The sequence below is a fragment of the Oncorhynchus masou genome, unplaced genomic scaffold, assembly GCF_036934945.1.
Source record: "Oncorhynchus masou masou isolate Uvic2021 unplaced genomic scaffold, UVic_Omas_1.1 unplaced_scaffold_459, whole genome shotgun sequence".
In the NCBI taxonomy this organism is placed as follows: Eukaryota; Metazoa; Chordata; class Actinopteri; order Salmoniformes; family Salmonidae; genus Oncorhynchus; species Oncorhynchus masou.
In genome coordinates, this window is record NW_027010985.1 from 568,516 (window position 1) to 584,056 (window position 15,541).

General features: G+C 43.7%; 1 protein-coding gene across 1 annotated transcript; it reads left to right on the plus strand.

The window, feature by feature from the left end:
• Nucleotides 1–3,905: 3,905 nt before the first annotated feature.
• Nucleotides 3,906–13,372, plus strand: LOC135535197 (large ribosomal subunit protein uL16m-like). The gene is made up of 5 exons (XM_064961901.1): nt 3,906–4,142; nt 6,387–6,458; nt 6,811–6,966; nt 8,677–8,963; nt 12,742–13,372. Exons 1-5 carry the CDS (start codon nt 4,076–4,078, stop codon nt 12,931–12,933), a joined length of 774 nt encoding a protein of 257 aa, XP_064817973.1. The 5' UTR covers nt 3,906–4,075; the 3' UTR covers nt 12,934–13,372.
• Nucleotides 13,373–15,541: the final 2,169 nt, after the last annotated feature.

The window sequence follows — 15,541 nt, forward strand, 5'->3', positions numbered from 1 at the left end:
TGTGAGCGTGTGTGATGATGGTTGGTGGCTTGTATCCAAATGACCTTTCGCCGTGTTGATCCGTCTACTTGTCCGTCCACCCCTGCTGTCATACAGGGGGTCGGACCTCAGGTGCCACTGCAGGAACACGGGGTCAGAGGTCAGAGATTAGGGACAAGGTCAAGGAGTGGTTGATGAGAGGTGTTGTGGTCAGAGAGCATGACGAACTAGAAAGGGTTCCCGCTACCAGGATAAATACGCCTGGTCTGAAAACATTCTATGCATTTTACATGATTGGGCAGGGGCACTGGCATGAGTGGGCCTGGGAGGGCATTGGCCCACCCACTTGTGAGCCAGGACCAACCAATCAGAATGAGAATTATCCCCACAACAGGGCTTTAATTACAGCCAGAAATACTCTTCAGTTCCATCAGCTGTCTGGGTGGCTGGTCTCAGATGATCCCGTAGGTTAAGAAGCCGGATGTGGAGGTCCTGGCCTGGCGCGGTCACACGTGGTCTGCGGTTGTGAGGCCGGTCGGATGTACTGCCAAATTCTCTAAAATTATGTTTTTTTTTTCTGCTGTGGTAGAGAAATTAACATTAAATTATCTGGCCACAGCTCTGGTGGACTTTCCTGCAGTCAGTATGTCAATGGCACACTCCCTCAAAACTACAGACATCTGTGGCGTTGTGTTGTGTGACAAAACTGCACATTTTAGAGTGGCCTTTTACTGTCCCCAGCACAAGGTGCACCTGTGTAATGATCACGCTGTTTAATCAGCTTCTTGATATGCCACACCTGTCAGGTGGACGGATTACTTTGGCAAAAGAGAAATGCTCACTAACAGGAATGTAGTGCCAGCTGCCCAGTGACACGAGCCTATCAGACGAGCTAAATTACTCTATGCTCGCTTCGAGGCAAGCAACACTGAAGCAGGCATGAGAGCATCAGCTGTTCCGGATGACTGTGTGATCACGCAGGTGGTCATTACAAAAGGAGCAATTTGAGTTGATGTTTTCCTTAAATTTCTTCATATAGTGGTTGGCAGGATAATATTTATGAATAATTTTAAAGGAAACTTCCTTAATTTTGTTAACAAGTAGGTATGTGTGTGGCAACATCCAAACTTTTTTCCAACAATTATTATCAATAAATCCATTCCAATAAGGCATGACATGAGGTATAGACACAACATCCTGCTGAAACAAGGATCGTATCGCTCTGTTGTTGAATGGACCAAAAGAGAAACAAATCGTTCCTACTGATGAGTCAACAGGGTCAATAGAAGGTAGGCTCTGAGGGTCAGGTCTTGACATGCTCCTGAATAACAGAGCAACACCTGAAGGAATGGCATCTAAAACAATTACAACATCTTTAGGTGTTACAGGGACCTTGTAAAGTGATACGAATTCCTTATAACTGAGTAAAAGACCCTCTGTGTTGACCAGTTGGCTCACCAATAGGATATTATTTTGGAACCAATATTCTAAAAACAGAGAGGTATTTTTATACAATATATCCCGATTATTCCATATATAATATTTGTGTGGAGAAAAATTGTGTTTATAAATTAAGGACCATGACAAGAAAACCTGCCGATGAAAAGCAGAAAGTTTCACTGGAACTTTGTCAATATTATAATTGCAAAACAACATGAAGTTAAGGCCACCAAAAGTAGAGAAGACATGATGAGGAATACAATTCCAGATAGAAGTGGATCTTCTTAGGAATTGTTTTATCCAATTGATCTTAAAAGTATTATTTAAAGTAGTAAAGTCCAGAAAATTCAGTCCACCATTCTCATAAGTGTTCATGACAACAGTTTTCCTAATGTAATGGGTACGGTTTCTCCACAGAAAGTTGAAAAGCATCTGTTCTATCTCCTTGCTTATTTTACTGTCAAGATATAAAGATAGAGCACCATATGTTAGTCTAGAGATACCTTCAGCCTTGGTTATTAGGACTCTACCTTTTAAAGATAAGTCCCTCTGTAGCCATTGATTTAGTTTCTTCTGGGGTTTTCTAATAAGAGGGTTAACATTTAGTACGCCTCTAGACTTCTGATCCTTTGTAATGGTTATGCCTAAATATGGAAGTTCTTCTTTCACTGGAATACCATAATATGAAGGTGTAACACAATCTTTGACAGCCATGAGTTCACATTGCGACCATCGTTCCCGCCAGCAAGAATAAGGCAGTGACATCAGTGATTTTCCTTTAAAATAAAAGTCCCGCAATGAATTTGGTTGAAAAATAATACAAATGCTCGAAATTTGTAACATTTTATAAAGAAATGTTAGCATACTTTTGATTAACAATATGAAAATAATAATAAAGTGAATCACCTTTATAGCACAAATAATATTATAGCATTGACATTATTGTCGGCATTATTAAAAGTAATGATTATTAGATAGTTACTATGGTAACAACAATAATACAAATAAACGAAACAATTATTTATAATGCTACTATTAATAATGATAGTAATAACAATATGAATAATAATATTATTATAATAATGAACTTTAGAAAACACTTTTTTTGTTTAGGGGACCTGCGTGGTTCTGGTACCGGTTCCAACCGGGACGTAGTGGTTAGAGTGTTGGACTTGTAACCGAAATGTTGCTGGATCAAATCCCAGAGCTGACAAGGTAAAAATCTGTCGTTCTGCCCCTGAACAAAGCAGTTAACCCACTGTTCCTAGGCCGTAATTGAAAATAAGAATTTGTTCTTAACTGACTTGCCTAGTAAAATAAAATAAAACCGCTTATAAATCAATGGCGTGTATTGAGCAATAGCCCTGGTTCCCATGGATACAGTAGTACATTTTCTGAGCCTGGAATGTCCCGCCTACCATTTTCATTCGCTCTTCCGACTGTCCATCATCTCCTGGCTGAAATTTACGTCACAAGTACGTGCCTGCAATCCTGACATCGTCGCACAGCAGGAGAGAGTGGGTTCATCACGGGAGTACATGCAGAGATTAATCGAAAATAATATAAAGAGAATTTCAAACAAAAAACACGTTCTTGTTTGCCATAGAAGAACAAGATTAATATGAGATGAACGGCGAGTTCCTAACGAGGTCAGACAACCGCTCACAGCAATCGGGACAGACGTTATGATCAAGAAAGACCTTTAGAAAATATCCACATACAAATATGTATTTTAAAGTTATAAGGAATGTGAAATCTTGTAGTTAAGTCCTTTTAGAATTTGATTCTACTATATTTAGAAACGCCTATCGGTCATTTCAAGCCTTATTCATACAGTTTTGTTGAGTAAGAAATGCATCATATAACGTTTTATATTTTTTAATCATATTTGTACCGAGTCCTGGAGTTTGTGTACCTCAAAAAGTGACTACACCTCAGCAATGTATAATTATTTTTTACCATAAAGGTGAGATTTGACCCTTTCTTGAAGTGTGCAACATTACTAGTTATTGTGTATGGTCCTCTTATGATAAATATTTATTATGTAGATGACATTTAAGATGACATTTGGTTACATTGAACTGGTTAAATCCCATCGTTAATTAGCCCATTTCATATTGCACGATGTTCAGTATGTTTTTCATATTGGACATACTGCACCGTAGTACACAACGGTCCATTCTACCCAGGAACACTTCTAGTGTCCACATCCACAGAGTTTACACCCAGAGGAGCATCGCTGCTGGGGGTCCATTCTACTATCTACACAATGTACAGATCATAAGGTCCAGTAAATGATAGAAGAACATTGTTGATCATGTAGCCTTATTTATTAAGACATAATATCTTATATAACTACTTTTAATTATTCTTTGTATGATAACTTAGTATAAAATATATGAATAATTATATACATTTTCCATCATTTTCGCTAATTCCTAATTATGAGACTTTTATTTTGAAGGGTTGCAAAAATCCGTGACCCGGAAGTACTTAGTTATTCTTGGCCGCTTTATAGTGGCGTGACCTTGTACAACGCGTGATTTTATGAACGAACCTATTTATCGTAACCTTTAATAGTTGTTTATTTGAAATGATGGTGACGATAACATAGACTATCAATTTCTAACATAGTCAATAGTCATAACTTGCAGCTATGCTTTCTCTATTCAAATCCGCTCTTTTCGGATTGGCCAACACTGGTAGATCCACGGGGCTCCAAGGTAAGGTTCTGTCACAGTAGCTGGTTTGCGGACGAGGGGTAGACTTGTGACTGTGTAAACTGTTCAATGTTCTTTATCTCATCAAAAAACATCACAAGACTGGCCCGTGTTTTGAGTGTGAGAGAGGGCTTGACAACTAGCTCATGTTGGAAATGGACGCGAGTAACTAGTGAGGACCAAATGGAGAAAAGATTGTGTGATATGGAGCGGAAGGATGAGGATCACGGATCTGAATGGGCTGTAGTAGGAAGACAGGAAGAAGAGATCATGATACAGGAAGCGGTGGAGCGTCTAGTAAAGAACGCATAAAGAGGGCCAAGGTAGGAAACAATAGTAGTGGTGTGTTGTAGTGGAAAGTCGTGATGGTGTTAGATGAGACCACAGGGCTTCATTTACACACTATCCGACTAACCAATGTCATAGAGAGAGGTGTGAAGTCAAACTGGCCCGGTTCATGAGAAAAGGTAGATTGCAAATATTTTATAGTTGTCAGGCTCATCAAGGGAAGATAATGCAATTGGAAAAGCTTAATGGGAAGAAGATGAAAAGTCATGTCCCGGGTTCTTATGCTTGGTTGAGTAGAGTCATCGCTGGTGTCCCAATGTGTCCACATGATATTAAAGAACATGGTGTCCCAATATGTCCACATGATATTAAAGAACATGGTGTCCCAATATGTCCACATGATATTAAAGAACATGGTGTCCCAATATGTTCACATGATATTAAAGAACATGGTGTCCCAATATGTTCACATGATATTACAGAACATGGCGTCCCAATATGTCCACATGATATTAAAGAACATGTGAAGGGAGGCAGAGTGGTTGAGGCCAAAAGGTTGATCAGTAGGAAAGAAGTGAAAGCCTGTCGGTCCTGCCGAGAGCCTGTCAGTCCAGATGAAGGAGCGAGCTAGCAGTGAATGGTTGCCCGACAAACCAACCAGCTAGATGGAGCTAGTTGGCTGTGAATGGTTGCCCTACAAACCAACCAGCTTGATGGAGCTAGCTAGCAGTGAATGGTTGCCCGACAAACCAACCAGCTAGATGGAGCTAGCTAGCAGTGAATGGTTGCCCGACAAACCAACCAGCTAGATGGAGCTAGCTAGCAGTGAATGGTTGCCCGACAAACCAACCAGCTAGATGGAGCTAGCTAGCTGTGAATGTTTGCCCTACAAACCAACCAGCTTGATGAAGGAGTTAGCTGTGAATGGTTGCCCTACAAACTAACCAGCTTGATGAAGAAGGAGCTAGCTAGCTGTGAATGGTTGCCCTGCAAATCAACCAGCTAGATGAAGGAGCTAGCTGTGAATGGTTGCCCTACAAACTGACCAGCTAGATGAAGGAGCAAGCTGTGAATGGTTGCCCTACAAACCAACCAGTTAGATGAAGGAGCTAGCTGTGAATGGTTGCCCTACAAACCAACCAGTTAGAATCTAACTGTTAGATGAAGGAGCTAGCTGTGAATGGTTGCCCTACAAACCGACCAGCTAGATGAAGGAGCAAGCTGTGAATGGTTGCCCTACAAACCAACCAGCTAGATGAAGGAGCTAGCTGTGAATGGTTGCCCTACAAACCAACCAGCTAGATGAAGGAGCAAGCTGTGAATGGTTGCCCTACAAACCAACCAGTTAGATGAAGGAGCTAGCTGTGAATGGTTGCCCTACAAACCAACCAGTTAGAATCTAACTGTTAGATGAAGGAGCTAGCTGTGAATGGTTGCCCTACAAACCAACCAGCTAGATGAAGGAGCAAGCTGTGAATGGTTGCCCTACAAACCAACCAGTTAGATGAAGGAGCAAGCTGTGAATGGTTGCCCTACAAACCAACCAGTTAGAATCTAACTGTTAGATGAAGGAGCTAGCTGTAAATGGTTGCCCTACAAACCAACCAGTTAGAATCTAACTGTTAGATGAAGGAGCTAGCTGTGAATGGTTGCCCTACAAACCAACCAGTTAGATGAAGGAGCTAGCTGTGAATGGTTGCCCTACAAACCAACCAGTTAGATGAAGGAGCTAGCTGTGAATGGTTGCCCTACAAACCAACCAGTTAGATGGAGCTAGTTAGCTGTGAATGGTTGCCCTACAAACCAACCAGCTTGATGATCTTAAATAAATGCTCATGCTGTATTCTTGACAACACGTTTGACTGGCTGCCTGCAGCCACTATTATATTCGCTGGGCTTTCTAGCTAACGGCTTTAGCTAGCTAGCAGCAATCTAAAACTATGATTGTTTGTTGTCTAGGTGTCCTGCAGAGTCACCTGAAGGTCCTGTCTGCTGGGATGAAGACATACGAGGTGCCTCCAGACTACAGCGGTAAGCATCTTTCTTTGCCATGCACCTCCAGCATTCAATCAGTTGAACTGGCTTCCGAGAATGAATGAATCATTGTGTTGAACCTCTTATCTAGAATGGCGATAAGTTTGGTGGTCAAGCATTCAGTTTGCATCATAACAACATTGCATCATATTCGTCAAGGTTTCTGACCACACACACACTTTGGCTACAGGTCAAGATCACCCAGACTCCATACACTGTTTACTGTGACCCCCCCTCTCTGTGACCCCCCCCTCTCTGTGACCCCCCCCCCCCTCTCTGTGACCCCCCTCTCTGTGACCCCCCTCTCTGTGACCTCCTCTCTGTGACCCCCTCTCTGTGACCCCTGTAGAGGTTGTGCTACCTGAAAGACCCAAGCTGAAGTTTCTGAACAAGGTGCCCAACTTTAAGAAGGCGAGGAAGGAGATGAAGAAGCTGAGAGACATCCAGGGACCAGCCCAGACAGCCAACACCTTCACCAAGGGACAGTACGGCATCGTGGTGAGTGTGTTGAATACACAGAGAACTCCGTCTAGATGCCTACGAGGGTTATGTGTTCAAATAATCTCCCATCCGGGTCTGTGGATGGAGTTATATTGACCAAAACTTCCCCCTAAAGGTCAATGTTCCAGAACTGTTCTGTGATTGATGAAAGTTCATTTATTTCTTCACTGTTTCAAACTTCCTCTCCTCAGGCGCTGGGCGGGGCTACCTCCACTTCTTATCCAATCATCCTCCTCTCCTCAGGCGCTGGGTGGGGGCTACCTCCACTTCTTATCCAATCATACTCCTCTCCTCAGGCGCTGGGCGGGGCTACCTCCCCTTCTTATCCAATCATCCTCCTCTCCTCAGGCGCTGGGCGGGGCTACCTCCCCTTCTTATCCAATCATCCTCCTCTCCTCAGGCGCTGGGCGGGGCTACCTCCACTTCTTATCCAATCATCCTCCTCTCCTCAGGCGCTGGGCGGGGGCTACCTCCACTTCTTATCCAATCATACTCCTCTCCTCAGGCGCTGGGCGGGGCTACCTCCACTTCTTATCCAATCATCCTCCTCTCCTCAGGCGCTGGGCGGGGGCTACCTCCACTTCTTATCCAATCATCCTCCTCTCCTCAGGCGCTGGGCGGGGCTACCTCCACTACTTATCCAATCATCCTCCTCTCCTCAGGCGCTGGGCAGGGCTACCTCCACTTCTTATCCAATCATCCTCCTCTCCTCAGGCGCTGGGCGGGGCTACCTCCACTTCTTATCCAATCATCCTCCTCTCCTCAGGCGCTGGGTGGGGCCACCTCCACTTCTTATCCAATCATCCTCCTCTCCTCAGGCGCTGGGTGGGGCCACCTCCACTTCTTATCCAATCATCCTCCTCTCCTCAGGCGCTGGGTGGGGCCACCTCCACTTCTTATCCAATCATCCTCCTCTCCTCAGGCGCTGGGCGGGGCTACCTCCACTTCTTATCCAATCATCCTCCTCTCCTCAGGCGCTGGGCGGGGCTACCTCCACTTCTTATCCAATCATCCTCCACTCCTCAGGCGCTGGGCGGGGCTACCTCCACTTCTTATCCAATCATCCTCCTCTCCTCAGGCGCTGGGCGGGGCTACCTCCACTTCTTATCCAATCATCCTCCTCTACTCAGGCGCTGGGCAGGGCTACCTTAACTTCTTATCCAATCATCCTCCTCTCCTCAGGCGCTGGGCGGGGGCTACCTCCACTTCTTATCCAATCATCCTCCTCTCCTCAGGCGCTGGGCGGGGGCTACCTCAACTTCTTATCCAATCATCCTCCTCTCCTCAGGCGCTGGGCGGGGGCTACCTCCACTTCTTATCCAATCATCCTCCTCTCCTCAGGCGCTGGGCGGGGGCTACCTCCACTTCTTATCCAATCATCCTCCTCTCCTCAGGCGCTGGGCGGGGGCTACCTCCACTTCTTATCCAATCATCCTCCTCTACTCAGGCGCTGGGCGGGGCTACCTCCACTTCTTATCCAATCATCCTCCTCTCCTCAGGCGCTGGGCGGGGGCTACCTCCACTTCTTATCCAATCATCCTCCTCTCCTCAGGCACTGGGCGGGGCTACCTCCACTTCTTATCCAATCATCCTCCTCTCCTCAGGCGCTGGGCGGGGGCTACCTCCACTTCTTATCCAATCATCCTCCTCTCCTCAGGCGCTGGGCGGGGCTACCTCCACTTCTTATCCAATCATCCTCCTCTCCTCAGGCGCTGGGGGGGCTACCTCCACTTTGGTCACATGGAGATGATGCGTCTGACCATCAACAGGAGGATGGACCCTCGCACCACCTTCGCCCGCTGGCGTATTAACGCCCCCTACAAGCCCATCACCAGGAAGGGCCTGGGCCAGAGGATGGGCGGGGGCAAAGGGAACATCGACCACTACGTCACACCGGTGAAGTACGGACGGATGATTGTGGAGGTTGGGGGACGGCTGGAACTGGGCGAGGTGGAGCCTATCCTCAAGGAAGTGGCCAAGAAACTGCCCTTCCCTGCCAAGGTCAGCTCCCCGCTGGGGGTACAGAAAGGTTTAATACTAGAATACTGGATATGTTGGGGGAAAAACTAGTTCCCTATTAGGCTTGGGATATTGAATTATACTGTGGTAGCATCAGAGACCTCGTTACGTTCTACTGTGGTAGCATCAGAGACCTTATTACATTCTATTGTGGTAGCATCAGAGACCTCGTTACACTCTACTGTGGTAGCATCAGAGACCTCGTTACGTTCTACTGTGGTAGCATCAGAGACCTTATTACATTCTATTGTGGTAGCATCATAGACCTCGTTACATTCTGCTGTGGTAGCATCAGAGACCTTGTTACATTCTACTGTGGTAGCATCAGAGACCTTGTTACATTCTACTGTGGTAGCATCATAGACCTTGTTACATTCTACTGTGGTAGCATCAGAGACCTTGTTACATTCTACTGTGGTAGCATCATAGACCTTGTTACATTCTACTGTGGTAGCATCAGAGACCTCGTTACGTTCTACTGTGGTAGCATCAGGGGCCTTATTACACTCTACTGTGGTAGCATCATAGACCTCGTTACATTCTACTGTGGTAGCATCAGAGACCTCGTTACATTCTACTGTGGTAGCATCAGAGACCTTGTTACATTCTACTGTGGTAGCATCATAGACCTTGTTACATTCTACTGTGGTAGCATCAGAGACCTCATTACATTCTACTGTGGTAGCATCAGAGACCTCATTACATTCTACTGTGGTAGCATCAGAGACCTCATTACATTATACTGTGGTAGCATCATAGACCTCGTTACACTCTACTGTGGTAGCATCATAGACCTCATTACATTATACTGTGGTAGCATCAGAGACCTCGTTACATTCTACTGTGGTAGCATCAGAGACCTCGTTACATTCTACTGTGGTAGCATCAATGGCCTCGTTACACTCTACTGTGGTAGCATCAGAGACCTCGTTACATTCTACTGTGGTAGCATCAGAGACCTCATTACATTCTACTGTGGTAGTATCAGAGACCTCGTTACATTCTACTGTGGTAGCATCAGAGACCTCGTTACATTCTGCTGTGGTAGCATCAGAGACCTTATTACATTCTATTGTGGTAGCATCATAGACCTCGTTACATTCTGCTGTGGTAGCATCAGAGACCTTGTTACATTCTACTGTGGTAGCATCAGAGACCTTGTTACATTCTACTGTGGTAGCATCATAGACCTTGTTACATTCTACTGTGGTAGCATCAGAGACCTTGTTACATTCTACTGTGGTAGCATCATAGACCTTGTTACATTCTACTGTGGTAGCATCAGAGACCTCGTTACGTTCTACTGTGGTAGCATCAGGGGCCTTATTACACTCTACTGTGGTAGCATCATAGACCTCGTTACATTCTACTGTGGTAGCATCAGAGACCTCGTTACATTCTACTGTGGTAGCATCAGAGACCTTGTTACATTCTACTGTGGTAGCATCCTAGACCTTGTTACATTCTACTGTGGTAGCATCAGAGACCTCATTACATTCTACTGTGGTAGCATCAGAGACCTCATTACATTCTACTGTGGTAGCATCAGAGACCTCATTACATTATACTGTGGTAGCATCATAGACCTCGTTACACTCTACTGTGGTAGCATCATAGACCTCATTACATTATACTGTGGTAGCATCAGAGACCTCGTTACATTCTACTGTGGTAGCATCAGAGACCTCGTTACATTCTACTGTGGTAGCATCAATGGCCTCGTTACACTCTACTGTGGTAGCATCAGAGACCTCGTTACATTCTACTGTGGTAGCATCAGAGACCTCATTACATTCTACTGTGGTAGTATCAGAGACCTCGTTACATTCTACTGTGGTAGCATCAGAGACCTCGTTACATTCTGCTGTGGTAGCATCAGAGACCTCGTTACATTCTACTGTGGTAGCATCAGAGACCTCATTACATTCTACTGTGGTAGCATCAGGGACCTCGTTACATTCTACTGTGGTAGCATCAGAGACCTCGTTACATTCTACTGTGGTAGCATCAGAGACCTCGTTACATTCTGCTGTGGTAGCATCAGAGACCTCATTACATTCTACTGTGGTAGCATCAGAGACCTCATTACATTCTACTGTGGTAGCATCAGAGACCTCGTTACATTCTACTGTGGTAGCATCAGAGACCTCGTTACATTCTACTGTGGTAGTATCAGAGACCTCGTTACATTCTACTGTGGTAGCATCAGAGACCTCGTTACATTCTACTGTGGTAGCATCAGAGACCTCATTACATTCTACTGTGGTAGCATCAGAGACCTCGTTACATTCTGCTGTGGTAGCATCAGAGACCTCGTTACATTCTACTGTGGTAGCATCAGAGACCTCGTTACATTCTACTGTGGTAGCATCATAGACCTCGTTACATTCTACTGTGGTAGCATCAGAGACCTCGTTACATTCTGCTGTGGTAGCATCAGAGACCTCGTTACATTCTGCTGTGGTAGCATCAGAGACCTCGTTACATTCTACTGTGGTAGCATCAGAGACCTCGTTACATTCTGCTGTGGTAGCAGTAAAAACCTCATTACATTCTGCTGTGGTAGCATCAGAGACCTCATTACATTCTACTGTGGTAGCATCAGAGACCTCGTTACATTCTGCTGTGGTAGCAGTAAAAACCTCATTACATTCTGCTGTGGTAGCATCAGAGACCTCGTTACATTCTGCTGTGGTAGCAGTAAAAACCTCATTACATTCTGCTGTGGTAGCATCAGAGACCTCATTACATTCTACTGTGGTAGCATCAGAGACCTCGTTACATTCTGCTGTGGTAGCATCAGAGACCTCGTTACATTCTGCTGTGGTAGCAGTAAAAACCTCATTACATTCTGCTGTGGTAGCATCAGAGACCTCGTTACATTCTACTGTGGTAGTATCAGAGACCTCGTTACATTCTACTGTGGTAGCATCAGAGACCTCATTACATTCTACTGTGGTAGCATCAGAGACCTTGTTACATTCTACTGTGGTAGCATCAGAGACCTCGTTACATTCTACTGTGGTAGTATCAGAGACCTCGTTACATTCTACTGTGGTAGCATCAGAGACCTCGTTACATTCTACTGTGGTAGCATCAGAGACCTCATTACATTCTACTGTGGTAGCATCAGAGACCTCGTTACATTCTACTGTGGTAGCATCAGAGACCTCGTTACATTCTACTGTGGTAGCATCATAGACCTCGTTACATTCTACTGTGGTAGCATCAGAGACCTCGTTACATTCTACTGTGGTAGCATCAGAGACCTCATTACATTCTACTGTGGTAGCATCAGGGGCCTCATTACATTCTACTGTGGTAGCATCAGAGACCTTATTACATTCTACTGTGGTAGCATCAGAGACCTTATTACATTCTACTGTGGTAGCATCAGAGACCTCATTACATTCTACTGTGGTAGCATCAGAGACCTCGTTACATTCTACTGTGGTAGCATCAGAGACCTCGTTACATTCTACTGTGGTAGCATCAGAGACCTCGTTACATTCTACTGTGGTAGCATCAGGGGCCTTGTTACATTCTACTGTGGTAGCATCAGAGACCTCGTTACATTCTACTGTGGTAGCATCAGAGACCTCATTACATTCTACCGTGCCACTATACTATACACTATACCTGACCTAGTGTAACCTCTGACCCCTCTCTCCACCAGGTAGTGTCCGGAGAGAGCCTGGCAGCCATGCAGCAGGAACACTATACCTGACCTAGTGTAACCTCTGACCCCTCTCTCCACCAGGTAGTGTCCAGAGAGAGCCTGGCAGCCATGCAGCAGGAGCAGCAGGACATGGAGCAGAACAACCAGAACCCCTGGACCTTCCAGAGGATCGCCAGGGGCAACATGCTGGGGGTCAGGAGGGTCCTCAGCCCCTTTGACCTCCACAACCACGGGAAGCACAGCGGAAAGTTCCACAACCCGGGCAGGGTGTGAGGGAGTCTCCGTGGTGCCCTCAAATACATTTTAACAGCTGACTGCAGTTTGGAACATGGCTTGCATCCAAAATGGCTGCCTATTCCCTATACGGTGCACTACTTTTGACAAGAGTCCAGGTGCCATGTCAGACGCAGCCCATGGAGCCAAAATGGCTGCCTATTCCCTATTCGGTGCACTACTTTTGACCAGAGCCCGGGTGCCATGTCAGACACAGCCCATGGAGCCAAAATGGTTGCCTATTCCCTATTCGGTGCACCACTTTTGACCAGAGCCCGGGTGCCATGTCAGACACAGCCCATGGAGCCAAAATGGCTGGCAGTCACGTGGAGAATTCTCTCCTCCTGTGTGACTCCCTTATTGGAATGGAGCCTGTTACTTGTCTGTACCAGATCAGTGATTGGTGTTCAATCAGGAAATAAAGATACTTGTCTTCTAATCTTCTGTTTTTAAACGACTGTTTAATCTGGAGCCATCTGAAGAATGAAAGTTGGTGCCAATGGATTTGTGTTTGATAGATTGACATTTGATGACCAACGTTGTTTAAAGGTCATTGTTTGCCGATCTCTCCAACCAAAACATTTGACTCCGTGTGATCCACCTGGTCATGTGATGTTGTTAGACACCAATATGTCACTCAAGCCCAGTTTATTTGTCATATGTACAGGATATACACACGGTACACAGTACAATGGAATGGAATGCTGACTACAGGTTCACTGATTTAGTTGAAGTCTGATGGCGATAGATAACGCACAATGTCTCCACAGCTGCCTCTCTCTATAATATCATGGAATGAAACCACAACGTCACCAAGGAAGCAGTGTGTGAGGTTTGTATTAATTACATTTCACCATGAACGCATATGAAATGAAAGAATATTTAATAGACAGGTATTAACTTACAAGTAGAGTATAATATATAGCTAAACCCCATCTAACCAGTATTGTATAGCTAAACCCCATCTAACCAGTATATTATATAGCTAAACCCATCTAACCAGTATATTATATAGCTAAACCCCATCTAACCAGTATATTATATAGCTAAACCCCATCTAACCAGTATATTAGATTATATAGCTAAACCCATCTAACCAGTATATTATATAGCTAAACCCATCTAACCAGTATATTAGATTATATAGCTAAACCCCATCTAACCAGTATATTATATAGCTAAACCCCATCTAACCAGTATATTATATAGCTAAACCCCATCTAACCAGTATATTATATAGCTAAACCCATCTAACCAGTATATTATATAGCTAAACCCCATCTAACCAGTATATTATATAGCTAAACCCCATCTCACCAGTATATTATATAGCTAAACCCCATCTAACCATTATATTATATAGCTAAACCCATCTAACCAGAATATTATATAGCTAAACCCCATCTAACCAGTATATTATATAGCTAAACCCCATCTAACCAGTATATTATATAGCTAAACCACATCTCACCAGTATATTATATTATATAGCTAAACCCATCTAACCAGAATATTATATAGCTAAACCCCATCTAACCAGTATATTATATAGCTAAACCCCATCTAACCAGTATATTATATAGCTAAACCACATCTAACCAGTATATTAGATTATATAGCGAAACCCCATCTAGCCAGTATATTATATAGCTAACCCCCATCTAACCAGTATATTATATAGCTAAACCCCATCTCACCATTATATTATATAGCTAAACCCCATCTAACCATTATATTATATAGCTAAACCCCATCTAACCAGTATATTATATAGCTAAACCCCATCTAACCAGTATATTATATAGCTAAACCCCATCTCACCATTATATTATATAGCTAAACCCCATCTAGCCAGTATATTATATAGCTAAACCCCATCTAACCAGTATATTATATAGCTAAACCCATCTAACCAGTATATTAGATTATATAGCTAAACCCCATCTAACCAGTATATTATATAGCTAAACCCCATCTAACCAGTATAATATATAGCTAAACCCCATCTAACCAGTATAATATATAGCTAAACCCATCTAACCAGTATATTATATAGCTAAACCCATCTAACCAGTATAATATATAGCTAAACCCCATCTAACCAGTATATTATATAGCTAAACCCCATCTAACCAGTATATTAGATTATATAGCTAAACCCCATCTAACCAGTATATTAGATTATATAGCTAAACCCCATCTAACCAGTATATTATATAGCTAAACCCCATCTAACCAGTATAATATATAGCTAAACCCCATCTAACCAGTATAATATATAGCTAAACCCATCTAACCAGTATAATATATAGCTAAACCCATCTAACCAGTATATTATATAGCTAAACCCATCTAACCAGTATAATATATAGCTAAACTCCATCTAACCAGTATATTATATAGCTAAACCCCATCTAACCAGTATTTTAGATTATATAGCTAAACCCCATCTAACCAGTATATTATATAGCTAAACCCCATCTAACCAGTATATTATATAGCTAAACCCCATCTAACCAGTATAATATATAGCTAAACCCCATCTAACCATTATATTATATAGCTAAACCCATCTAACCAGTAGATTATATAGCTAAACCCCATCTAA

Excerpts from the sequence above, each read along its gene's own strand:
- LOC135535197 (XM_064961901.1), top strand. The coding sequence starts at position 4,076 with ATGCTTTCTCTATTCAAATCCGCTCTTTTCGGATTGGCCAACACTGGT. Across the intron at positions 6,459-6,810 it reads GGTGCCTCCAGACTACAGCG|AGGTTGTGCTACCTGAAAGA; the intron begins GTAAGCATCTTT and ends TGACCCCTGTAG. Across the intron at positions 6,967-8,676 it reads GTACGGCATCGTGGTGAGTG|GGGGGGGCTACCTCCACTTT; the intron begins TGTTGAATACAC and ends TCCTCAGGCGCT.